This window comes from Microcaecilia unicolor, chromosome 9 (assembly GCF_901765095.1).
Source record: "Microcaecilia unicolor chromosome 9, aMicUni1.1, whole genome shotgun sequence".
NCBI classification, from domain to species: Eukaryota; Metazoa; Chordata; class Amphibia; order Gymnophiona; family Siphonopidae; genus Microcaecilia; species Microcaecilia unicolor.
In genome coordinates this window covers 162,358,572-162,385,573 of record NC_044039.1, presented here as the reverse complement: position 1 = coordinate 162,385,573, position 27,002 = coordinate 162,358,572, and the positions used below count along the sequence as shown (strand labels likewise).

Below are 27,002 nucleotides of genomic sequence, written 5' to 3'. Positions count from 1 at the left end.
AACAGCCAGATCTGAGTCCTTGATGTCGGCATCAAGGTTGGCGGCATCGGCGTTGAAGACTGCTTTGGCATCAGAAGCGTCGGTCCATATGGCTGCTTTGAGACCTATTGACACTGGGAGCAATGGTATGTCGAGTGGGTCTCCACCTGTCTCAACGCCAACTGCTGGACAGGGCCCTGGGACTGGGCAGCGTCAGACCTGACCCCGAGGCAGTGTAAGGATTCAACATCATCCTCATTGGCACCGAGGAGTCTCGATGGGTGAAGGCTAAGAATCATTGGTATCGGTCATCCTCGACACATGGTGCTGGGAGCTCTGGAGTGTCAAGGGATTTGGCACCCAAGAAGCATCGGCGCTGGGAGGATCGCTCCCCCTTTATTCAGGAGGTGCCAATGCGCCTTTCTCCAGACAGGCAGACCCCGTCTCCTGTCTCGGCCCCATCAGTTCTGCAGCCTGTCTCGGAGCCAGTGCCTTAGTCTTTCCTGGTGTCGGCCCTTAATGAGTGTATCCAAAGCTTGCTCCCTGAGCTGCTGGATGGCATTCTGCAATGGTGTGCATCTGTATCGGGGGTGTTTGTGCCCGCCATACAGCCCGTTGCGGCCCTTCTTGGCCCTCAGCCTGTGGTGCAGTCTCTGATGCTGGCACTGGCCCTGGTGTTGACTGCCACCCAAGCCAGTACCCCTTCGACGGTGGAGGAAGCTTCGCAGGAGTCGAGGCGGGAGCCAACTCTTCGACACCTCTCAAGGACATGATTCCTCAAGGTTGAGGCAGGCTCAGTTTCGGCCCTCCCACGAGGAGTTTCTGACTGACACTGATGAGGAATGCTAATGGGAGTCAGAGGAGGATCCAAGGTAATTTTCAGAGGTTGAGTTCTATGGTATCCCCTCTAAACCCTCCCCTCTTCTTGAAAGGAGAAAGTCTCCTCCAGAGAGCCTTTCATTTCCCTCTTTTGTGACTGAAATGGCTGATGCTATTCCATTTTGTTTGGATGTGGAGGTTGAGCCCAGGGCTAAGATGCTCAAGGTCCTGGATTACACATCTCCTCCTACTCCGTCTCCACGAGTTACTCAAGGAAGTCCTCAATGGGAACTGTGAGTCCCCTCTGTTGATCCCTGTCATATCCAAGAAGATCGACACCCAGTATTGGATCCACAGCACACCTGGTTTTGATAGGCCTTGGTTGCCTCACAATTCCATGGTGATGGAATCCGCTCTCAAGAGAGCCATGCATTCTGGAGACTATGCCTCAGTGCCTCCAGACAGAGAAGCTAGGACCTTGGACTCTTTTGGCAGGAAGATGTTCCAGGCCTCAACGCTCGTGTCCCATATACAGTCTTATTAGCTTTTTTTGAGCGTGTACTTGAGGGACTCAGTCTGCAAGCTGATAGACTTGGCAGACTCTCCCACTGGAGCAGGCCAAGTCAGTGCGCCAGCTGGCCAAGCAGCAGAAGGCGTGTCAAAAGTTCTTGGCCAGGGGCACCTGTGACACCTTCGACGTGGCTTCCAGGATCTCTGCTCAAAGTATAGCAATGTGTAGACTCTAATGGCTGCGTGTTTCTGACTTGGAACAGTCGGTTCAGCAGAGGTTGGCGGATGCCCCATGCTGGGGGGATAACATTTTTGGAGAAAAGGTTTGGACAAGTTCCTGGAAGAAAAATCCATAGTCTGCTATTGAGATAGACATGGGGAAGCCACTGCTTGTTCTGGAATGTTGCTGCTATTTGGGTTTCTGCCAGGTACTTGTGACCTGAATTGGCCACTGTTGGAAGTAGGATACTGGACTTGATGGACCATTGAACTGACTCAGTCTTGCTATTCTTAGGTGTGCAGTGGGGAGTGTGTTGGATGTTTGATTTATGTATATTTAAAAATTTTCTATTTTCAGTCTTCCTTTTTTTTTTTTTTTTCTTTTTCAGGGAAAAAGAATTTTCTTCCTCCTTCCTATCTCATGATGGGGTTTGGCTTCCTGTTTAAGGTATCTTCTGCTGATTTATGTTTTCTTAGTAATGTAGGAATATATGGGCATCTCTAGCGTTTAGCTTAGGCTTATTTTAGTGTGCCTTTGTAAAAGGGGCCCTAAATGTTTAAACAATTGCAAAGTATTTTGAAACTATGTAAAGGATCCCAATTTTTCTGAACACTGTGTAGAATACAGTTGTGTGTGTAACTTAATACCAAGTTTATCCAAGTTTATTCAGAATTTCCTACCCTGCCCTCTTGGAGTCTTCAGGGTGGCTTAGAATCTATGAAGTGTATATAAAGGAAGTAGGAGCATATTAGGAAAAAAGAAAAAAAACCCAATTGGATAAAAGATTAGGGAAGGAGGGATGGAACTACAATTTTGATAGGATAGCAGGTGGGGAAAAACACGTGGAGGGGTTTCTAACAATTGGTGTTAATTGACACTAATTTTCAGTTATGTGTGTAACTGTACTTAGTGTTCTGTAAGTTTAGCATGCACTTTCTTAAGTGCGTAACTGCTAGAGAGATGTGGACATGGGAAGAGCATAGGCAGGTCAGGAATGTGCCCAGCTCTTCCATGTTAAGGTTATAGAATTCTGACAGTTATACATGCAACTGGAACATTTAGTTGTGGACATTTATAACATCCATTGGCATGATGTAAGTGGCCGCACCTGACTGTCTCTCTTTGTTAAATTGTACAGCGCTGCGTGACCCTAGTAGCGCTCTAGAAATGTTAAGTAGTAGTAGTAGTTATTTGGATTTTGCTCACACCTTTTTCAGTAGTAGCTCAAGGTGAGTTACATTCAGATACACTGGATATTTCTCTGTCCCAGGAGGGCTCACAATCTAAGTTTGTACCTGAGGCAATGGAGGGTTAAGTGTCTTGCCCAAGATCACAAGGAGCAGCAGTGGGATTTGAACCGGCCACCTCTGGATTTCAAGACTGGTGCTCTAACCACTAGGCCACTCCTCCACTCCCTAAATATTGGCGTGTAAATGCCAATTTATACTAGTAATGTATAACAGCAATTACACGTGCAATAATCAATCTAGACTTTGTGCTTAGCATGCAGTATCCTTGCACCTAACTTTAGGTGAGGGAATTCAAAAAAATGGTGCCAAACATTTGGTGCTGAAAAACTTGAGCACTGTTCTCTAAAGGGAGCACACTCTTTGTAGAATAGCATTTGGTGTGGATCCCATGCCTAACTTTTGGGTGCTGTATTTACACTTTCTAAAAGTTGGTGCAAATGTTGCCACTCAACTTAGGTGCACTTTGCGTAAATTCTGTAAATCCGTATGCAGCTTTTTGGAACGCCTCTGATACACCTCATTTTCAGATATGCACTGTTGAACTTAAGTGCCATGCTTTATAGAATAGCATGCAGTGAGATGCGCGTTCAAATTGTTAAGACTGCCAATTAACATCAATAATTGGTTGTTGGCACCCAATTATTGATGTTTCCGAGCTCCTAGTCAATTTGGGCACGAATAGAAACCATGGGTTAAAGGGCAAGTCTATAAACTAGATGTTAAAATACGAGCATTTATGCACACTGGGCCAGATTCAATAAATGGTGCCTAAAAAAATCCACACGGAACATATTTTCAACTAAAGGTATTGTATATAGAATATGCTTAGTTGATATCATAGCGCCTAAATCTACCTGCACCCATTTACACCAGTGAAAACCTGTCGTAAATCCTGGCACATAGATTTATGCGCACTGTTCTATAACTACGTGTGTAAATTTTGGAACGCCCACGAAACACCCATTTCCCTGCCCATAAACACACCCCTTTTGAACTGCATGCATTCATTTTGAATTGCACGCTTTAGAATTTAGGTGCAGTTCATTACAGAATGCACTTTGCGAGTTGTGTGCGTAAATTGTAATTATTGCCAATTAGTGCTTTTTATTGCTTGTTAAGTGCTGTTAAAAACGCTGATTGGCTTGTTAAGATTGCTTAGTTATAGAATGCGCCTGGATTTTGGTGCGGATCTCTAGCGTGCTATATAGAATCCCCAGGATTGTGTGCACACATGATAACCTTCTGTCCAGTCAGTCTCCTACTTGTATCCACTTCCCCCAAAAGAATTGTTGCATCTCAGGTTAATTACTACCTACATTGTATCTATTCATTTTAAGTCATCATAATGGCATTATATAAAGTGTTATACAAACTGTTACGTGTCTAAACATGTACCATTTCATTATTATGTAAACCACTTTGAACCTGAGTCATTCTCGGGCTGATGTGGGGTAAAAATGTCATAAATAAATGTGTGTACATGCCAATCTATTCTGTAAATATGCACGTATGTGCAAGTGGATGAACATAGAGCTCAATGCATAAGGAAGCAAAAGCTTTACGTTGAGAGCGCATTGTAGCAGTAAAGTCCTGAAAACATAGTACTTTCTGAGTATCATATTCCAAAGACTTCCCACGTCATAAAGCCTGCAAATAGCTTGCTTGTGCACAAAATGGAAGACGCAAAATAGAACCACACAAGGACGTACATGATCACCATCGCTGGAACCCATCCTACTCGGTTTTAAGAGGATCCCCCAAAGATTCCAAGCTCAGAGATTGTGTGAGCCAATTCTCCAGGCTACTTCCAAGCTCTGCTCCTTCAAAGATTCAGAGAGCCCCATCAGTCATAGATTTTTGCATCTAGATCTGCCCTCCACAGTATCCAGTTTGCATTCCATCTGTTGTACACAAAGCTGAAGCTGTTCCAAGTCGCACGCTGCATGCTGAGCTTTTTCCTCCAATGCTCCTATGCAAAGCTGCTGCGCATCCATCTCCATCTATGCTGTCGAAATGCCCCTGTTCTGTCATGTAATTGCTGCAACTTTGTGTCCAATGCAGCCTCCACAGCAGCCTTTACTTCTGTCATCATCTTCAGGGTCCAAACAGAGCTGAGGGGCTCGGCGGGGCCGATAGATCTGCTGTCTTAGCACCCACTCCCCACTGCTTCTCCTTACCTTTGCGGGTCAGTCTTGATGCCATTTCAAAGTTGATAGACAGAACTCTCAGCCTGCCACAGCTTAAAACAAGCAAAAGTGTGACCCGTTTCTTGCTCAAATAGTTGGGATATATAGCTTTTATTCGGTGGGGAGACAGAGGAGCTGAGCAAACAGCCTCTGCTCCTACTCTAGGCGTCACATGCTGTTGTCTCTCCCTAGTTTTAAATGTGCGTGGACTAACCAAGCCCCTGTTCTTTTTGTAGGTGGATGAACTTTGTGTTGAGAGACACAGAGGGGAAAGAAGAATGAAAATACAGGATGAGGACATGGAGAGCGTGACCAGCAGTGCCACGGAGCTGCTTTCTGAGGACCTGGAACTTTTAGGTACTGTCTGCCTGGGGTCCTGCAGAAAGGACACATTATGGCTGGGAGGGGAATTCTATAAATGGTGCTAAAAGTTATGAGCCAAAAAACTGGGCACTAAGTAGTAGTCTTAGTTTAGCAAAGTTAAATGCCAAAACTGTTACGGAATACTAGCGTAAGTAGAGCCTGACCAAAACTGTCTTTTTTTTAGTTTCAGCTGAAACTGCTGCTGAAACTGGCTGAACACTTTCAGCCAAAACTGAAACTGCATCTGAATCTTATTGCCTGGTTTTGGCCAGAACCGAAAACTAAAGTTTGATTGTGTGAATGTGAACCAATGAGGCCCACTGGGTCAGAGCTTGCAGTCGGCAGCCCTCTGCTAAACCCACAGGAGATTTTTACCCTCCAGTTCCAGGAATTGCAAGCACAGGCTGTCAATTGGGAGAGCCATTTTAAAAAGGACTTCACAACAAATCTGACATGTTTAGATTCTCAATTCAATGCACATGTAGTTAAATATCCTCTGAGACAGGACCTTTGTGAGAATGTATTAAAAAAAATCATGATTACCAGCTTTTTATGCTCACCCAAACTGTGTACAAGTTACAAGAGAAAATAGCATTGAGATGTTTCCTGTTTTGTATTTAGTTATAAAACTGATTAAGGACAAGCATGATATAGATTCTTCTTGAAATAGGGTAAAGGAGTCCAGACACTGGTCTACACTGCAGACATTATACCAGGCTGATGCACAATCCAGAATAAAAAGCACATTGATGTCACTGAATGTGAGGACTATATGTGCTGAAAAATTGCAATCAAGAGCAATATTTATTTATTTATCTATCTTAATATTTATAGTCCACATTATCCTGAACTTACTTGAGTTCAGTGTGGTTTACAATAAATAATATAGGCAAGGTTTACGATACCATAAACAAAATATCAAGTAAGAGCAGAGTAGCACAAATAAGAACTAAATAATAAACCACTGATGGCCAGTTATAATCTAACAGTAGACAAAGAAGCAGACAAGAAATACTGAAGTGCTGAGTGATTTTAGTTACTCAGCACTTCATTATTTCTGGTCTGCTTCTTTGTCTACTGCTGCGCTGGTTTACGGATCATCGCTTCTTTTGCTGCCTACTTGCAGTTATAATCTAACACACTCCATCAGTTGGTAGAAACCTCTCAAAGAGGAAAGTTTTTTTTCAGTCTTTTGCGAAATACCAAGTAATCATTCTGACCCTTGATTGCCATTGGCAGTTCTACCACTTAGCACCTTGGTCTGTGGAGTGAATCAGCTAATTGCACACTCTCTTGCAGTCTGAAAGATGAAGTCTAAGGTAGTCCCTAGAACCAGAGATTGTTTTGTGTAGGGGAATAGTTATTAAGATTTGCATGTAATCTGGTGTCATCCCATATAATATTTGGAAGACAAAAACACATAATTTAAAAATAATTCTGGCTTTAATGGGCAGTCAGTGCAGTTTACATAATAACGGAGTGGCTCTATCAAAATGCGATACCTTGAGGACAAGCCTAGCTGTTGTATTTTGGGCCATTTGCAGCCATTTTAGGACACCCTCCTTACATCCAGCATAGATGGAATTACTGTAATCAAATTGAGTTAAAAACCAAGGATTGAATCGGCAGTCCTAAAGTCGTCAGGCAAAAAATATGATTTGATTCTCCTCAGCTTCCAAACAACCTGAAGGATTTTTCACTACTGAGGGGAAACCTAAGGTTCAAACATGAGGTGACTGTCAGTTAATACACCCAGTGCCCTAAGCATAGTGTCTAGCAAGTAGGACGCAATGTCAATGGTAAAATTATTATATATGGTATGGTCAAAGCGATTGGTTACCACAAGAAATTTAGTCTTATCTCTATTTAATTTAAATTTGGAAGGCCAGGATTCCATCAAATCAAGACCAAGCCTAATCTTAGCGACAATTTCTGGAAGACCACATAAATGAAAGTGCAGAACCCTGCTGCCTCCAGTCTTACATTTCTCAAATTATTTTCTAATATATAAATGTCATTTCATTATAATATAATTTCTCTGAGGACAAGCAGACCATATCTTTCTCACATGTGGCTGACATCCACATTGCCTGGCGCGGAACACTTAAAAAAAAACCATAGTACAGCTTTAAAGACGTGACGGCATCCCTACCACGCATGTGTGAGTGCCTTTCCGCCTGCCATGAGAGCACAGAACCATCAGTCTTCTTTCATTCACTGTGAGGAGAAGACACGCTACTTCACAGCTCCCTTACTGTGTCTGGTGTGCTTCTTTTTCAAACAGCTATTTTGTGCCTTCCCTGTGGGATTTTTCCCGTATATCCTCTGGTTTTCCCCTATCAAGAGTTTTTTTTTTTTCTCTCCCCCCTTATGTTTTTAGTTTCATTTTATCACCACTTTTAAGTTTTCTTCATTTTTTCATGCTCAGTAGGCCCTCTTAGGCTTGAACTCTGGCCAGGCTTTCTTCCTTATTTTTCTTGATGATTTGCCCCTTTTTAAGGTGACCATCAAGTCGTTTGATTTGGCTATAGTTGTTTTCCCTTCCATGTTATCGAAGGTACCCAGTGGCTTCAAGCGTTGTGCCTGGTACAATCAGACCATCTCTGGAAAGGAGACCCATTCTTGGTGTCTCCTTTGGGGCCTGAACATACCCCTTCCAGCTGTATTCTTTGCCTTTGTATGAAGAAAAGGACTTAGCTGGCCAGAGAGGCTCAGAGAGAGAGACTTTTGGGAACCTGGTCTGAATCCTCGACATTGGCACCGGCATTGGATACATTGGTACCTATAGGTGCTAGGCCCACGTCAGACACTGGGAGCGGGCGTGCATCGAGCAGGTCTCCACCTGCCTCGGCGCCGGCCACTGTGCAGGACCCTGGGACCAGTCAGCATCGGATCCACCTTACACTAAATTTCATTATAACAGAGTAAGGGGATAGGATTTAATATACCACCTTTCTGTGGTTACAATCAAAGCAGTTTATATATTATATATACAGGTATTTCTTTTGTACCTGGGGCAATGGAGGGTTAAGTGACTTGCCCAGAGTCACAAGAAGCTGCAGTGGGAATCAAATCCAGTTCACTAGGATCAAAGCCCGCTGCACTAACCAGTAGGCTACTCCTCCACTCTGAATAGTTTTCCGCACACACCCTTAGTTCCTGCCTAAGGTTGTGTCGGAGGTCCATCTAAGCCAGTCAGTCATTCTGCCAACATTCTTTCCCAAACCTCATGTCCATCCTGGCAAAAGCGCACTGCACACCTTGGACTGCAAGTGAGCATTGGCCTTTTACTTGGAGTAGACTAGGCCCTACAGACAGTCCACCAAGCTTTGTTTCTGTTCAGGATGGGGATTGCCATTGGGAAACGCACAATCTCCAATTGGTTGGCAGATTGCATTTCTTTCACTTACGCCCAGGCTGGACTGACTCTTGAGGGTCATGTCAAGGCTCATAATGTCAGAGCCATGGCTGCATCAGTAGCCCACTTGAGGTCAGCCTCTATAGAAGAAATTTGCAAAGCTGCAACGTGGTCTTTGGTCTACACATTCACATCCCACTATTGCCTAGAGCAAGATACCTGACGCAACGGTTGGTTTGGACAGGCAGTTTTGCAGAATTTGTTTGGGGTCCTCCAAAATCCAACTCCACCCCCCAGGCCTATTTTGTTCTGTTCCAGGCAGCATAGTTTCAGGTTAATTTGTTCTTTGTTTTTTGTTTTTTTTTTACCTCTCCATTGCAAGGTCCTGTTGTCCTATTGTTGTTTTCAGTGAGCCTGGTAGCTAGTGATTGCCACATGTGAGAAAGATATGGCCTGCTTGTCCTTGGAGAAAGCAAGGGTGCTTACCTGTAGCAGGTGTTCTCTGAGGACAGCAGGGCATTCATTCTCACATACCCTCCCACCTCCCCCTTGGAGTTGTCTCCTGTCCTGATAGCTATACTGTTGTACTGATGTTCCCACGTTCTCACAGCAGGCGAGAAGGCACTTGTGCATGCACAGTGGGGACGCTATAGTCTTGTGAGATTGCCACTAGCGGTCATGGAAGCCATTTTGAGAGCAGAGCCTGCATGGGCAAGAGCAACTGGGGATCACTCCTGCCCTGACTACACCTCTAGACTGCCAAGGATTGTAAAATAGGCCTGAGGTGGGCAGGGGGAAAGGCAACTCCTGTTCAGAGGGGAGGTGGGGGAAAGGAGACAAAACAGGACCAAGCGCAAATTTCTGGTTTCTACTGAAAACACATGATCAGTTTGAAACTGAAATCGTGACCAAAGCCTCCTGACCGAATCCGAAACCTGGCAGAAAAAGGATTTGTGGCCAGTTTCAGCACAATAACTGAAACCGAAATTTGGTTATGCACCAAACTTTAGGGATGACTCCTTATGCTATGTCTATGACAGGCATAAATACTGGTGCCTAAAAGCAGCAGCTGGGCGTGTAAATGCATATATTCTATTAAGTGCGTTCAGGAATAATTGGAACACCCCTGACATGCCCCACCCCTTCCCATATTAACGTCCCTTTTCAGTTGCTCGCTATAGAACTTAGGCGCTCAGTATAGAATAGGGCTGTAAGTCAGTTACGTGCACAATTGTAATTAGTGCCAATTGGTTCTTGTTAACACCAATTATTAGTACTTCAACTAAGTTCCAATTTAGCACCAATTAGCTAATTATGTTACACATTCTATAACTGGGCATGCAATTGCGTGCCTACCTTTAGGTGCCATTTATAGAATTTATGTGTCTCGCTGCTGAAAGGGATCAAATGTAGGTGTCGGTAACAAACTTGCCATAACCTTTTTTCCAGCAGGACTGGAAGGAGAAGACAGCAGCAGTGAGGAAGAAACACCAAATGGAAGAGAGACAGAGTCCAATGTGAACCTTCAAGAGGAAACAGACGAAACGATTGCTGAAGAAGCAGAACTGCAGATTCATGAGGAGTCCTCATCGGCAGAAGAGGAGGAGGAAGATATTCAAGCCTGTCAGGAGACAGCTGAGCCAGAAAATGAAGGGGCGCTGAAGGAGGAAGAGGAGGAGGCTGAGCTGAGCTATCCAGACACAGTCATTGATCTGTCTCACCTTCAGTCACAAAGGTACCGTGCTCTGAGATTGACTGCTGGAGGTTATACCCCATACTACTCTGTATACCTGTTCATAGGCACCAACATTTCAAAATGGAGGGGGCCTAATGCCATACAAATTGCCCATCCCAGGACACAGTGAAGGAGCTTGGCACCTACAGAACTGGCTTCTATATACCTGTGATCAATAACTCCTTTTCTAATTATAAAAGTATGCAGTAGGTTGTATACTGCAAGGCATCTGTGTTCCTCAGATGCATTATGCTTCACAGAGTAGCTACATGAACCCAACACTCCACTGTTATGATGCAAAATAAGGAAGGCATGCAGGTACTACCGTGTTTCCCCGAAAATAGGACATCCCCCGAAAATAAGACCTAGTAGAGGTTTTGCTGCAATTGGTAAATTAAGGCCTCCCCCGAAAGTAAGACCTAGCAAAGTTTTTCTTTTGAAGCAGGGCCGCCGAGAGCCGGACAAGACTGCCGCCCCCACCCGAGGTCGCCCCCCCACCTGAGATCGCCGGGCCCCTCCCCTCCACCCGCCCTCCATTGCTCCCGGAACTAACCTGAAGCGCCTCCTTTCACCTTCGCAGCAAGCAGCAGCAGGGCAGACCTCTTCTTCCTTCCATGCCCTGCCCTCGCAGACGTTATGTCAGGCGAGGGCGGGACACGGAAGGAAGGAGTGGCCTGCCCTGCTGCTGCTTGCTGCAAGTGCGAAGGTGAAAGGAGGCGTTTAAGGTTAGTTGCGGCCGGGAGCGACGGAGGGCGGGTGGAGGAGGGGGCCCGGTGACCTCGGGTGGGGGGGGCGACCCCGATGTTTCCCTGAAAAATAAGACATCCCCTGAAAATAAGACCTAGCGCGTCTTGGGGAGCAAAAATTAATATAAGACAGTGTCTTATTTTCGGGGAAACACGGTAGTATATAAACAAATTTCATTGACGGCAGTGCACCTGCAATTCTTGATTCTGAAATAATAGACTCATCGTTCCGTCTTCCTTCCCATATTCTTCACTGCATTTCCTTCAACCTCCACCATTGACTTTCTACTCGCCATCGTTGAGATCCCATCTCTCTTCTTTTTTAAAAATTGCTCTTTATTAATTTTTTCAGAACTGTACAAAATCAAAACATCATAGATTTGACCATGCTAATGATAAATCACACAATGCTCAAATATCGGTTTATACAACGTAAACCCCCTCCTCCCTCCAAAACCCCTATTTTCCCCCTCCTTCTTTTCCCCTGAAACATTTCAGTCTCCAAACTTCCAAACTAGGTGTAACTTGAGAGTGAGAACCAGCTTCTTGGAGCCCCAAGATTTTGTTGCCAAGTGCAGTATTTTTGCTATCAGCATTCTGTGTCTCTAAGCTTTCCCTGCCACATGGTTGTCTGTTCAACAAACAGTAATTGCTCATTCTGTTGCCGAAGTTCTGGAAGGAAAGGCTCTCTATCTCCCTTCCAGCAGGCAGCTGTCTTACAATGTGCTGCCACTACCAGGTACTTCAAGAGTCACAAATCATGTGGCCCTAACACAAATCATGTGGCCCCCTCCAGTAACAGGAAAAGCTTTAGGTCCCTACTCATCTTATGGTCTAGGATCTCTTCCATAGCGAGGATACATTGCTCCCAAAATGCTTTTATTTTCCCACAAGTCCAGAATATGTAAAACAGAATTCCCCTTTCCCTACATCACCTCCAGCACAGTGGAGAGCAAGTCCTATATATTTTTTTGTGGTTTATGGGGTGAGACCCCCATCTCTGAGCCTCCCTTTACTTCTTGTTCTTGAACTCTGTGATGTCCTCTTCCCCCCACCAAAGTACACATCAAGAGGCTGATTTGTTAAGCTGTATTTTAACATAGGAAACCATTATTATTTACTGCACATTCTACTTTAGTCAATGAAAGCTATTTGCTATTGACCAAAGTCTTTACCCCTTCCATGCAGCTAATCATTGGAAATCTCTTGTTGAGCTAAGATCGGAATACTCTTTTTGGAGAAGCCTTAAGACCTTTCTATTTGCTAAATATATTTCTGCTAAACTTGAGTGACGATTGATTATATAAACTGGTTAGATGACACTTGATGCTAGATTTTAATTGTCTTAATCTGCCTGTGACTGTAATTGTTTTTAATTAGCTTGCTGATTCTATTTTGAATGTTTCTGATTATTAACTGCCACAAACCCTGTTGGGAATTTGGTGGTATAGAAGCCTCAGATTAGATTAGATTAGAAAATGCTAAACTCAGAAAACTATCAACGTATTCACAAGGCATATACTAACATAACTGGTGAAGGGAGTGCATCAGTCAACTACTTCATTATACTCAGCTTCACATTAATTAGATTCTTAGTTAATATATAAAGATCTAATCAGGCAAATTTTCTTTCAATGGGATCATCAGATCAGCGAGTGTGCTTCCGTATTGGCTAAACAGAGCCAAACAGTTTTCAAGGGGCACCACCGCGATCCTCATACTGATCTTTTCAGAGTTCATATTTTTCTATTTTTCAGTTATATAGTGAATTCTCACTTATTTTTCTTAGTTAATTTAATCTTCAATAAAGTACTTAGCTTTCTCAGCTTTAATACAGTTCATACTGGAGACCCGATTCCACCGACATAGGTCGATGTTTCACTGTGCGCTGTGTCAAGGTAGTCTCCTGTTTTCTCATAGCGGCATTCTAAAATTTTTGACACAATTATAGAGGCGGGCAACAATTTGAAAAATAATCAAAATTAATCGTGGTATTAAAATTTTTAATCACATGATTAGTCAGACCTGGATGGCTTGGTACTGGTAAATTCTCACTGCATAGACATTTTTTAGATCTGCTGAATATAATGAAAAGTTGCATACACTCACTTCCTTCCCACAGTACATTGCTCCCCCTTTCCTCCATACAGGTACCTACCTTTATCCTTTCCTGCTGCATCCTTCCCCTTCAGCTCTCCTCCTGCTTCTAAACCTGTCACACAGACACCCATTTCTCTCCTCTGCTACTGCTGACTCCCCCCCCCCCCCCCCCAGTATACAAGTCCAAGTCCAGCATCCCCCCCCCACCACTGCATTTATCTTAACATTTATCTGGCTCTTCATAGGGTCTTTGGCAGCAGTTCCCACATGCTACTTGCAACTGATGCCAATGTCTTCCCTCTGTTATGTTATGCCAACGTGAAATAGGATAGGCAGGAGAGAGAAAGCAATGCTGGGCTACAGACAAGAGTTAAAAATTTTAATCATGATTAAAAAATTAATCACATTAATAGTTCACTAACCAGCTTATAATTGAAAAAGTAAAACGCCTATATTGCGACCCAAATCGGGAGATAGACGTTTATCTCACAAAAACGAATAAAGCGGTATAATCGAAAGCCGAATTTGGACGTTTTCAACTGCACTCCGTCGCGGATGCGGACAAAGTTGATGGGGGCGTGTCAAAGGCGTGGTGAAGGCGGAACTGGGGCGTGGTTATCGGCCGATCAGAGATAGGCGCCTTTCGCCGATAATGGAAAAAAAATATGCGTTTTTAGTGAGAATTTAGGGCACTTTTCCTGTACCCTGTTTTTCCACGAATAGGGCCCCAAAAAGTGCCCTAAACGACCAGATGACCACTGGAGGGAGTCGGGGATGACCTCCCCTGACTCCCCCAGTGGTCACAAACCCCCTCCCACCACAAAAATATGCTGTTTCACAACTTTTTATGTTCACCGTCAAATGTCATACCCACCTCCCTGGCAGCAGTATGCAGGTCACTGGAGCAGTTATTAGTACATAAGTACATAAGTAGTGCCATACTGGGAAAGACCAAAGGTCCATCTAGCCCAGCATCCTGTCACCGACAGTGGCCAATCCAGGTCAAGGGCACCTGGCACGCTCCCCAAACGTAAAAACATTCCAGACAAGTTATACCTAAAAATGCGGAATTTTTCCAAGTCCATTTAATAGCGGTCTATGGACTTGTCCTTTAGGAATCTATCTAACCCCTTTTTAAACTCCGTCAAGCTAACCGCCCGTACCACGTTCTCCGGCAACGAATTCCAGAGTCTAATTACACGTTGGGTGAAGAAAAATTTTCTCCGATTCGTTTTAAATTTACCACACTGTAGCTTCAACTCATGCCCTCTAGTCCTAGTATTTTTGGATAGCGTGAACAGTCGCTTCACATCCACCCGATCCATTCCACTCATTATTTTATACACTTCTATCATATCTCCCCTCAGCCGTCTCTTCTCCAAGCTGAAAAGCCCTAGCCTTCTCAGCCTCTCTTCATAGGAAAGTCGTCCCATCCCCACTATCATTTTCGTCGCCCTTCGCTGTACCTTTTCCAATTCTACTATATCTTTTTTGAGATACGGAGACCAGTACTGAACACAATACTCCAGGTGCGGTCGCACCATGGAGCGATACAACGGCATTATAACATCCGCACACCTGGACTCCATACCCTTCCTAATAACACCCAACATTCTATTCGCTTTCCTAGCCGCAGCAGCACACTGAGCAGAAGGTTTCAGCGTATCATCGACGACGACACCCAGATCCCTTTCTTGATCCGTAACTCCTAACGCGGAACCTTGCAAGACGTAGCTATAATTCGGGTTCCTCTTACCCACATGCATCACTTTGCACTTGTCAACATTGAACTTCATCTGCCACTTGCACGCCCATTCTCCCAGTCTCGCAAGGTCCTCCTGTAATCGTTCACATTCCTCCTGCGACTTGACGACCCTGAATAATTTTGTGTCATCGGCGAATTTAATTACCTCACTAGTTATTCCCATCTCTAGGTCATTTATAAATACATTAAAAAGCAACGGACCCAGCACAGACCCCTGCGGGACCCCACTAACTACCCTCCTCCACTGAGAATACTGGCCACGCAATCCTACTCTCTGCTTCCTATCTTTCAACCAGTTCTTAATCCATAATAATACCCTACCTCCGATTCCATGACTCTGCAATTTCTTCAGGAGTCTTTCGTGCGGCACTTTGTCAAACGCCTTCTGAAAATCCAGATATACAATATCAACCGGCTCCCCATTGTCCACATGTTTGCTTACCCCCTCAAAAAAATGCATTAGATTGGTGAGGCAAGACTTCCCTTCACTAAATCCGTGCTGACTTTGTCTCATCAGTCCATGTTTTTGTATATGCTCTGCAATTTTATTCTTAATAATAGCCTCCACCATCTTGCCCGGCAGTTATTAGGGGGTGCAGTGGACGTCAGGCAGGTAGACCCAGGCCCATCCCCCACCTGTTACACTTGTGCTGGTAAATGGGAGCCCTCCACACCGCCCCCCAAACCCACTGTACCCACATGTAGGTGCCCCCCTTCACCCCTTAGGGCTATAGTAATGGTGTAGACTTGTGGGTGGTGGGTTTTGAGGGGGATTTGGGGGGCTCAACACACAAGGGAAGGGTGCTATGCACCTGGGAGCTCTTTTACCTTTTTTTTTTTTTTTTTTTTTTTTGTAACAGTGCCCCCTAGGGTGCCCGGTTGGTGTCCTGGCATGTGAGGGGGACCAGTGCACTACGACTTCTGGCCCCTCCCACGAACAAATGCCTTGGATTTATTCGTTTTTGAGCTGGGCGCTTTCATTTTCCATTATCGCTGAAAAACAAAAATGCCTAGCTCACAAATTGTCGAATAAAACATGGACGTCTATTTTTTCCCAAAATACGGTTCGGTCCGCCCCTTCACGGACCCGTTCTTGGAGATAAACGCCCATGGAGATAGACGTTTTCGTTCGATTATGCCCCTCTAAATGCCCACCCCTAGTTTTTTTTCAATTTCAGCCTAAAGCGAATATGCAAACAAATGTCGCTCGGCTTCACCTGAAACCAGCCGCCACAATCAGCTCTACACTCCCCTTCGTTTCTCCCCCCACCCCCATCCCCAGTTGCTCCTGCCCATGCCGGCTCCACTGCAAAACTGCTGCTTTTTGACAAAGGCACGGTGAGGAGTGACTAGGGATCGCTCCTGCCCAGACAACACCAGTAGACCACCAATGATTACAAGGTAGGCTTGGGTGGGGATCCAGGAGGGGGTCTACATTTGTTCGTTGGGGGAGAGGGAGTGGGGCAGCTTCTGTTTTAGGGACAAAGCACTGTTTCAATTTCAGCCAAAAACATACTAGCCATTTCAGCCAAAACTGAAAGAGGACTGAATACAGATTTCAGGTCAGATTCAGCACAGAAACCAAAGTAGAAATTTGGTGCCGAAACTGAAATTCATTTGGTCTCTAATCCATTGTTTATTTTGTGGTAGCATAGTTAGTAGTTTTTCTGCAGCCCGACTCTACAGAGACAAATTCATTTCAGACGGGGTTGCTACTACAGAAGTCTCCTTCACAGGTATTTAGCTTTTTGGCAAGGTTCCATTGAGTCTGAGAGAATAAGCACTGAAAAGGAGCCTGTGATTGTGGCTCTCATGGTCACGATCCAGATCCCAACCTGCAGAGATTAGTGTGTTACTTATGACTTAGAGAAGGTTTGCTTCTATTTGTTTCTTTCATCTCTTCACAGATCTTTCCAGACAACCGTTCTGAAGGAGCCAACATCTAAGCAGGTGAGGTGCATGGAGTCTGATTTTATAGGTAGAATAAATTTAAACCAAACCAGTTTTACGCCTTTTTATTCTTTCCAACCCACTCAAAGTTGGAAAGAATTTTACAAAAAATCAAGAATATATGCCTGTCTGGGGCAAATTAATTCTCTGAAAATGGAATGGGATGAAACGTAACGAAGGCAAAAAAGGAGGTAAAAAATCCTCACGACACCGTGAAGATGAAACAAAAAAGTGAGGAGAATGGATGAGGATACCAACTGTTTTATATTTATTTATTCGCTGTTATGCACATGTAATTTTTTAAGTGAATAAATATAAAACAGTTGGTATCCTCATCCATTCTCCTCACTTTTTTGTTTCATCTTCATGGGATGAAACGTGACATGTGGCAAAAACTGGTAAAAAGATATAACAAGTTAAAAAATGGACTAAATCAGACCAAAGGAGCCAGAGAAATGAGCTCTCCAAAAGTTAGCCCAGTGCATATCTATGTCAGAAAGAGTCCCAGCTTGTGTAACGTACACACATATAGACAGTGAAACGTAGTAGTTAGGGAATACCTCTCAACCTGCTTTAGCCCTGATCTCTACCCCACAAATTGCCTCCCCCCAAGGTACCCTCTGCAACTGCCCTCCACCCCAAAAATTATTCCGCAAGTCTTTCACCACCCCCACAAACCCCACAACTGCACCATCTCCCTTCAGTCTTCCCCACTTCAAAAATCTATGCCCTGCAATTGCCCTAGCACCTTGCAACTGCTCAGCCATCTGGCAAAGTAACCTAACCGTCCAGAACTACCCCCAACTGCTGCACCACCCCACAAACTGCCCCTCCCCAAAAACTACCTCTGTAACTGCCCCATCACCCCACAAACTGCCTTCCCCCCAAAAACTACCTCCTGCAACAGCCTCACCCCAGAAACTATCCCTATAACTAACCCACCACTCCACAAAAATACCCCCTGTGACTGGCCCACCACCCTGTAAATTGTTCTTACTCCCAAAAAACAATCTTCCCCACAACTGCACCACTACCTGATAGAGACAGTGGAAAAACATTTGGATTTGTAAGTATGGTAAATTAATTTATACTGAGTGAGTTCATGTGTCATATCCAAGAGCTGGCAAACCTCCAGTTAAATGGTTTAATATTATTTTGTAGCAACAGTTGAAGTGAAACAGGGAACCTGGACAGTTATGTTACTTGCTTTAGCAAATGAAGTTATGTTACTTGCTTTAGCAAATGAAGTAATGTTTTCATTAAGATACCTTGACAAGAGACAAACAAGAGTCATGAACTGTTAAGGTAGATGATGATAACTTTAGACAAAATTTTCAGTTTTTTTCAGAAGTTGCTCCCTCCCCAACTATTACTCCTACTGCACACACACACACACTCACACACACACACATACATGTGGGCACTGAGGGGTTGGAAAGAATTCCATGAGCTATGTTCAGCATTCTTTCTCTACTTGTTTCTTTTCATTTGTTATGCAAAGCTACTATGTCCTGAAGATATTAACTGGATGTTGTTAAGACTATTAACTTGTGTTTCCATTAGAGTGAAAACAAAGCAGGTGGCCGAAAGTATTTATCAGCCAAGGAGAGAAGGTGAGACATATTCTTAGCCCTGTTCCTCCAGATGAAATATTAAAGTCTTCCTCTGACTTTCTTGTAAATGGATTGACTCTTCTCTGTGTTAATAGTGCATTTATGTAAAATATTTATAAGCAAATGTGAGACTAATTTAAGAATTAAAAGAATTCCATCCTGGTAATTCTGTTTCAAAGAAACCTGTTACACAGAGCAGTTTTGTTAAATTGTGCTTTGGTCTCGCAATTTCCTCCTGGTTGTCTGTGCTTTCAACTCAGTCAGTAGCAGCCTGTATTGGGCTATTTTGGTTTCAGCCTCCATTCATATCTACCCTGGGTCCCCCCCCCCCCCTTATTTGAAAGCATCCTTCTGTCCATCTAGCTCAGCTTCTTCTGGAACTTGGCTTTGTAATGTGTCCTGCCAGTAGGAATCACCATTGCACAATGACCAAGATGCTTTTCGCCCCAGGGGCTTCACCCCTTAGGTGTTTGGTTTGACTTTTTTTTTGTACATTTTTTTCTTATGTAGATGCATGCAGATTGTGTTCCTATTGGAGTCACGGCCAGATGATATTTTGCTGGTAGTCAGTCAGTGTCTGGAATGGTGATTTGGTGCCACAATAGTTTTTTGGTTCTTAATGCACAACAAAAATTAAGGTCTTGGTATTTGGAGGGGACATTAAGGTTGGGTGTCTGTGAAGCTGATGGTCGGCGATGTGGTGGCTCCCCAAAGACAACTGTTCAAACTTTGGGAATGTTGATTTCATATTGTTTCTTTGTTTCTCAGAAGTCCTGTGTGCAGAATGAGATGTTTAGAACAAACATGGTTTAATGTGACAGAGTCAGCATGGATTCAGCCAAGGGGTAGTGTTGCTTCACCAATTTGCTTCATTTTACTAAACCTTAGCGCACGCTAAATGCAGGTTGTCCATTAGTGTGCACTAAGCTTTAGTAAAAGGACCCCTTAGATTTTGAGCCCTGTAAGGACAGAAAAAAAACTCACTGTACCTGAATGTGCTCCCCTTTCATAGCTTTCAGGATGGTAGGTAGTATATAAGAAATTAAATATATAAAATGTAATATATATATATATATATATATATATATATATATATATATATATATATATAATTAGCACCAATTATCATACACATCACAATTAGTTCAAAAATCCCAACTCTGGAACTTAACCGGTCCTCTTAGAATGCTTACTATCCAAGAAAACCCATAATTAAGTGGGTTGAAAAGAAGACATATTTAACACCTTGACAACTCTTTATACATTGACAAGGAAATTGAAAGAGAATACCATCTCAAGGAACTTCTTTCTTCAGCCTGCATCTCTTGAGATAAATCAGGAAAAGTGTGAATCCATAAGTAATTCCAAACAATTCCTAAAGTACAGTCTGAAAACAGCTTCTCCATCTTGTGGAAAAACAAAGGTGACCAGCAACATCGCTCTCCCATCCACTTCTTCTGAAGCTTTTCAAAATCACAAGCATCTAGACTGTCAGGAGAATGATCCTATTCACCCATACTTACACCTCCACTCAAGAGCACAGATGGTTTCCCCCCCCCCCCCCCCCCATTGGGAAAATATTGTGTCTTCTGGTATTTTCAATTTCCCTTTAAGGGACTTATGAAAGAGTTCCAAGAGGGATAAGAGGGCCACTTTAGAAAGTTCAGAAATTCAAAGACTTAAGATAATTTTTCACATTTTCTGTCAATAGATTACTATTTCATCTTGGATCAATCCTGTTTGCACTGCTTTTATTTGCAAGAAGGCCTGTTCCAGTTTTTGACACCTAATGGACAGTCATAGATTTTAAATCTTGAGACTGTAAACTTTAGAATAAATATCCTGTGGGGACTAAACACAATACCGTACTTCATTAGAGGACTGGCAAAGAGAGGGAAGTACAAATAAAGAGGCCCTTTTACTAAGCCGCATAGGCTGCCTACACGTGCCCAACGCTCATCAATTTGGAGCTACCGCCTGGCCCTTGCGGTAATTTCATTTTTGACGCGCGTCCACTACTCGCACCAGAAACTGGGTGGTAATTGTCATTCTACGCGCGTAGACGATTACTGCACAGTTAACGCGTGAGACCTTACCGCTAAGTTAATGGCTGACCGAAAATGAACGTGCGCCAATTTTTATTTTGCTGCACGTCTGTTTTCAGCAAAATTTTTTAAAAAGGCCTTTTCTTAAAGGCGCGCTGAAAAATGGATCTGCGCATGCCCAAAACATGTGCCTACACTAGAGCAGCCCATTTTTCAGTGCACCTTAGTAAAAGGGCCCCATAACAAATAATGGTAATGTAGCACTCTGAGATTAGATCACAAACTTCCCACTCATGTAATCCAAATTCAGAACAGTCCAAATTATAAACACTGAGAGGAAAGGACACAAGGCTTAGGTATTAGAAAAATAGGACTGCTGTTTTATTAAAGATAATGGCAGCAAATATAATGTAATCAGATCTTATGCAGAGTTACCTATTAAGGCAAAGATAACGCACACTACTCCTAGTCCAAAACTTAGAGGACACCTGACACCCTAAGCACTAAGAAGGAAGCAGTTCAACCTGACAGATGGTACACTCTCACCCAATCACGAACACAGGATACAGAAGTAGTCAGGGAGCTGTTGCAGGCAAGGCAGCAGCAAGAACTCAGGATGGTCAGCAGGTAAGCTCTTCCCAGCTGGGCAAGAGCATGCAGACAGTTGATGCCACAGATTAACAAGCCTTCATCATGTAGCTAGCTCGGAGCCAGCTGATAAGCAGCTCTTGTGTGAATTGCCCAAGATAACAGCCAGCTGATAACAGCTTCTTGGAAGGGGGTCTTATACCATTTCCTCTGGGTTTGGTGCCATACTGATTAGAATAACAAAGGCTGGGGTTTTCCAATGTTGTGTCTTTGGGGGCCCAAGGACCCGGCTCCTGCTGCCTTGGATGTTTTCTTCTTGTCCATGAAGGTCCCCAGCACCGTAAAGTTGTTGTGAACAGTTGTTTTGCCTCGGTTAACCTTGATGTGTCAGCAGTGTACTTGAGGCCTTTTGTAGGAACAAACCTCAGCATGGAAACTGAAATGGCCAAAGTCTGTAGAAAATCAGGCTCATATTGTAGAATAGTGCTTTAGTGTAGTGCCTGTTTTGCTCCTACAATCCAAAGTTAAAAGTTGCAAATGAAGAAAACATTTTATGCATCCCAGCCATGCTGTTCCATATGGAATCCATCTTAATAACTGAAGATCTAACCAAGGAAAGAGGATTGTTCAATGAAATTATAGCCCTGATTACTGCTTGCGAAGCAGAAGTACCTTCTCCACATTGCTGGCTCTAAAAATATCACAGGAGCAGCTACTTCCATTTCATCAGAAAGCCTTCCCAACATTTCCACTTAAACTTTGAGATCTCCTTGAAGCCATGGCTCCCACGATGCTAATCTCCCTGATGTCTTTCAGAACATCTCCCTCTTGAAGGTTCATTCCCTCCTCTGACAGTGCCTGCTATTCTTGAGGTATTACGTGGTCTGGAGGTATAGGGGGGAACTAGAACGTCAAGACTCAGAAGTTTAATGCTTCAGCTGGTCATTCATTCCAGGCCAGCAGGGGGATCACAACTGATGCATTCCAAGCTGCCACAGCAAGTAGTAGCTTCAGTATGGATGTCTGATGCAAAAGTGGTACCCCTTAGGTTGTGGAGGGTCTTTCTCAGATGATGCCCTTGTGCGTCCCCTTTTCAGCACAGGAAGCACATGATTGAAATGGTAAGAGGAAAAATCTAGGAGATCTCAACGCAGCATCTCTTCCTAAGTTATGATCTTCGATTACTCTCGTGAAATACTTTTATTAATAAAGCTGGGGCAGTTTTTCACACTGGAGCAAACCATTGCTAAATCAGCCATTTTGTATTTTGACTTCTTTATATTAATAAATATGTATGAATAAAGCTTATGAGAAACCGTGTTTATTTCTTTGTGTGTTTTGTTAGAGAAATGAAGAAAAAGAAGCAGCAGAATGACCTGGAAGATCGTGACACCATAGAGGATAAGGAAGAAAGATGTGAAGGGCTACCAACAGCACTTCAGGATAGGACCAAGAGTGCCTCCGCTCAGCAGCCCCTGAAACGAGGGCAGAAGGTACAGTTCATTTCACCTAATCAACCCAGCACCTCTGGGGTAGTGTTATACTTGTACTTCTATACCATTTATTGGGACATACAGAGATTTTCTATACATTCATAGATACTGTCACGAAATGCCTGGCACCCGCTTGAGGTTAACCATGCGGCCACCTGGAGGATCTGCCCTCAGCACTGCTTACCATTTGCCTCTGGGCGAGTCTCCCACTCTCAAGTTATTTCCACACTCTCAGGGGTCCCACAGTTCCTGGAAAGCACCCACAAACCCAACACACAAACCACCAGGATTCTTAGTCCAGGACAACAGAGCCAAAAAACTAACAAGGTTTGTTGTCACAGAATCAGAACAGTGAACCATATAAAATAGATGGAAAAGTAACAGGCAATAACAGGTAACTGATAAGGATCAATATATATTTTTTTTGTTACATTTGTACTTCGCACTTTCCCACTCATAGCAGGTTCAATGCGGCTTACATATTATATACAGGTACTTATTTGTACCTGGGGCAATGGAGGGTTAAGCGTCTAAACACTATCCCCCCAATATTCAGCCAGGAGCAGTCAGCGTTTTTTAAAACATTCATCACCGGCTAAATTATGCTCCAATATTCAGTGCCAGGCCATGTCTGGGCACTGGCACTGAATTTCGGGGTATAATTTTGGGTGGGCAGGCTGCTGGAGCTTATGCAGGCCTGGCCGATATTCAGCCAAGCCTGCGTAAGAAAGTTATGTGGGCCCCAACTGAATATCGGGCAGGGACCCGCATTAATAAAAATGTATTTTCTCTCTCCCGTGGCAGCACATCCCCTAACAACATTGCCCTCCCCCCCCCCCAGGCAGCTCCACTGCATACTGCCCCCATCCCAGGTAGCTCTGGTCCGCCCACCTCCCAGTCAGGATAGGACCCTCCCCCAGGTCCTACCTGACCTCCCTGGTGATCCAACGGGGCGTCGGGGGCAGGAGTGTATCCCCCTCGCTCCTGCCCCTAGAGGCATCTTCCTGAAAATGGCTGCCGCTACCTCTTGCACCAACCAGCCCTCTTTTTTGGGGGCCGGTCAGAGGCGATAGTGGCACTCCCCACTTTGATGGTGCTGAATATCTGCAGTTTGGTTAGCGACAGGTGATTTAAACGGGCATCCGAATGTCGACTCCTTTGTCAGTGCCTGGGGCCTTAGGACAGAGATGTTTACCTCTGTGCTCCCATACTGAGATTAAAGATTTTCTCACAGCTGAAGCGGGAAAAAACTGTCACTTCCAGCAGCTTTACAAAATAAAGTCACCATCTGCTAGCCAAACAAAGGAAATGCACTGGAGAACAAATATGTCATACATTCTCATAAGAAGTCACAGACATAACTCCCCTATTACGTCACACTGAGTTTAAAACTCACATTGAAATATAGTTTGTTTGTTTTTTAACTTAATATTTAAGTATGTGTATTAGTATCAAACAGGAAGAAATAATATGGTAAATGCATATCATCTACCAGAGATACCAAAATACCCCCTAATCCCAGCCCTCCCCCCAATACTTGAAATATAGTTTTAAGTGAAATATATTTAGCAGAACTTTAAAATAAAGCTTTCACAGAAATGTTACTGCTATGTCCCAGGACAGCAGTAATAATGTCATCCTTAGAAATACTGGGTATTTGTGTATATGAATTGAGCTTTGATATTGTATTTTGTTATGTTTTGTAAATCACTGTGGATTGGACTATGTCTAAGAAAGGCAGTGTACAAATACACCATAATATAACATAATATAATAAAACATTGCCATCATCTGTGGCATTGAGCAGTCTTTCATCATATTTCAATGTAAAAAGAGAAATCCCAGAGTCTGTTAGCCAAGTCCCTTCTCCTCTTCAGATACTAGAGAGAGACCATCATTTTGGAATAATTAAGAGCTCATTTGCAAAACAGGGAAAACATCCAAAAAGCAGCACAAAGAGGCAGATGTTTAAGATATTTTTTATGCAGTTTGTATGCAGTGCATCCAGATCACAAGGGGGGGTGGTGTTGAGGGTGGGATTTGGGCATTCCCAAAGCTTGAATGTTTTTCTACCATAATGGAACAAAACTAAAATGTCCAGAGCTAAAAGTTAGATGGTTTGGTGTAGACCTGTTTCAATCATGACTAAGTCACAAAAAGGTGTCCTAGATGACCAAGTGACCACTGGAGGGAATAAGGCATGACCCCCCCTTACTCCTCCAGTGGTCACTGACCCCCTCCCGCCCCACCCTCCAAAGATATGAAAGAAACAGTACATACCATGCTCTATGACAGCCTCAGATGTTACAACCAGTCCTATTAGAGCAGCAAGCAAGTCCCTGGAGTAGCCTAGTCGTCGATGCAGTGCGCTGTAGAGAAGGGGACCTAGGCCCATATCCCACTCTAACTGTTACACTTGTGGTGTAAAGTGTGAGCCCTCCAAAACCTATTGTACTCACACATACTCAGTGTACCTGAATGTAACACACCTTGAGCTACTATTGAAAAAGGTGGGAGCAAAATCTAAATAAATAAATAATTATAGGTGACACCTACAGACGTAAGAGCTATTGTAGTGGTGTGTACAGTTGGGTACAGTAAACAGAGAAAAAATGTAGGCAGATAAAGACCATATGATTTATCCAGTCTGCCTATCCATACCATCTGTTCACCCTACCACTCCCTTAGAAATCCTATGTACTTGTCCCAAGCTCTCTTGAATTCAGATACTGTTTTTATCTCCACCACTTCCACTGGGAGGCCGTTCCACAAATTCACCACCCTTTCTGTGAAGAAGTATTTCCTCAGGTTACTTCTGAGTCTACCCCCTTTCATCTTCATCCTGTGCCCCCTCATTCCAGAGCTTCCTTGAAAGAGACTTGCCTCCTGTGCATTTATGCTACATAAGTATTTAAATGTCTATCGTATCTCCACTCTCCTGCCTTTCTTCCAAAGTATACATTCACCGCTATTACCACACCTAAACTAAATCTGCCAATCTCAGAAACTCTAAAACTCCTTGGAGTCACTATCGACCGCCACCTAACACTCGAAACTCACGCGAACAACACAACCAAAAAGATGTTCTACTCCATGTGGAAACTGAAAAGAATAAAACCATTCTTTCCAAGATCTGTCTTCCGCAGCCTAGTGCAATCACTCGTACTCAGTCATCTGGACTACTGCAACTCACTATACGCAGGCTGCAAAGAACAAATACTGAGGAAACTTCAAACAGCCCAGAATACAGCAGCCAGACTCATCTTCGGAAAACCAAAATACGAAAGTGCAAAACCCTTACGTGAGAAACTGCACTGGCTCCCACTCAGGGAACGAATCACCTTTAAAGTATGTACCTTGGTCCACAAGATCATTCATGGTGAGGCCCCTGCATACATGTCTGACTTAATAGACCTGCCACCCAGAAATGCCAAAAGATCATCCCGAACTTTCCTCAATCTCCACTTCCCTAAGTGCAAAGGCATAAAATACAAAGCAATGCATGCCTCAACCTTCTCTTACACAAGCACGAAATTCTGGAATACACTACCACGCAACCTGAAAATGATCTATGAAATAACCCACTTCCGCAAACTATTGAAAACTCACCTCTTCGAGAAAAGCTATGGCAAGAATCAAAACATATGAAGTCCTTACGCATTAACAGATATAGGGCAATACACTCTCTTCTGATCTCTCTTCCTCTTAATCTCACCACACTTAAAACCCTACCCACAGATGGAACTGTTATACCCTAATGTTCTCTCGCCATTGTTCTATCGCCGATCTCTTCCCCATTGTTACATTCTACTGTTCCATTCCCAAACTATGTTTGACTTTGACTTGTTTTCCCAAAACATGTATGACTTCGACTGTCTTCCCATAACTCTTCTCAATATAACCCATAACCATATTGTAACCAATGTAATTCCATGACTCACAATGTATTGTAAGCCACACTGAACCCGTAAATAGGTGGGAAAATGTGGGATACAAATGCAATAAATAATAATAAATAATAATACTGAGATCTTTAAGTCTGTCCCCATACACTTTATGACAAAGACCATGACCATTTTAGTAGCCACCCTCTGGACCGACTCCATCCTGTTTGTATCTTTTTGAAGGTGCAGTCTCCAGAATTCTACACAATATTCTATATGAGGTCTCACCAGAGTCTTATATAGAGACATCATCACCTCCTTTTTCGTACTGGCCATTCCTCTCTCTATGCACCAAAGCATCCTTCTAGCTTTCGCCATTGCCTTTTCTACCTGTTTGG

General features: G+C 43.6%; 1 protein-coding gene across 3 annotated transcripts in view; it reads left to right on the top strand.

Annotated features, from left to right (window-relative positions):
- NEMF (nuclear export mediator factor) overlaps nucleotides 1-27,002 on the top strand; it is a 132,372-nt gene that overhangs the window by 84,130 nt on the left and 21,240 nt on the right. For 2 of the 3 annotated variants that reach the window (XM_030214073.1, XM_030214075.1), the window contains 6 exons: nucleotides 1,917-1,975; nucleotides 5,201-5,321; nucleotides 10,135-10,420; nucleotides 16,939-16,981; nucleotides 18,545-18,594; nucleotides 22,573-22,720. In XM_030214073.1, the coding sequence (XP_030069933.1) occupies nucleotides 1,917-1,975; nucleotides 5,201-5,321; nucleotides 10,135-10,420; nucleotides 16,939-16,981; nucleotides 18,545-18,594; nucleotides 22,573-22,720 (707 nt within the window). The remainder of the gene's footprint in view (nucleotides 1-1,916; nucleotides 1,976-5,200; nucleotides 5,322-10,134; nucleotides 10,421-16,938; nucleotides 16,982-18,544; nucleotides 18,595-22,572; nucleotides 22,721-27,002) is intronic. The other variant, XM_030214074.1, reaches the window with a different exon arrangement.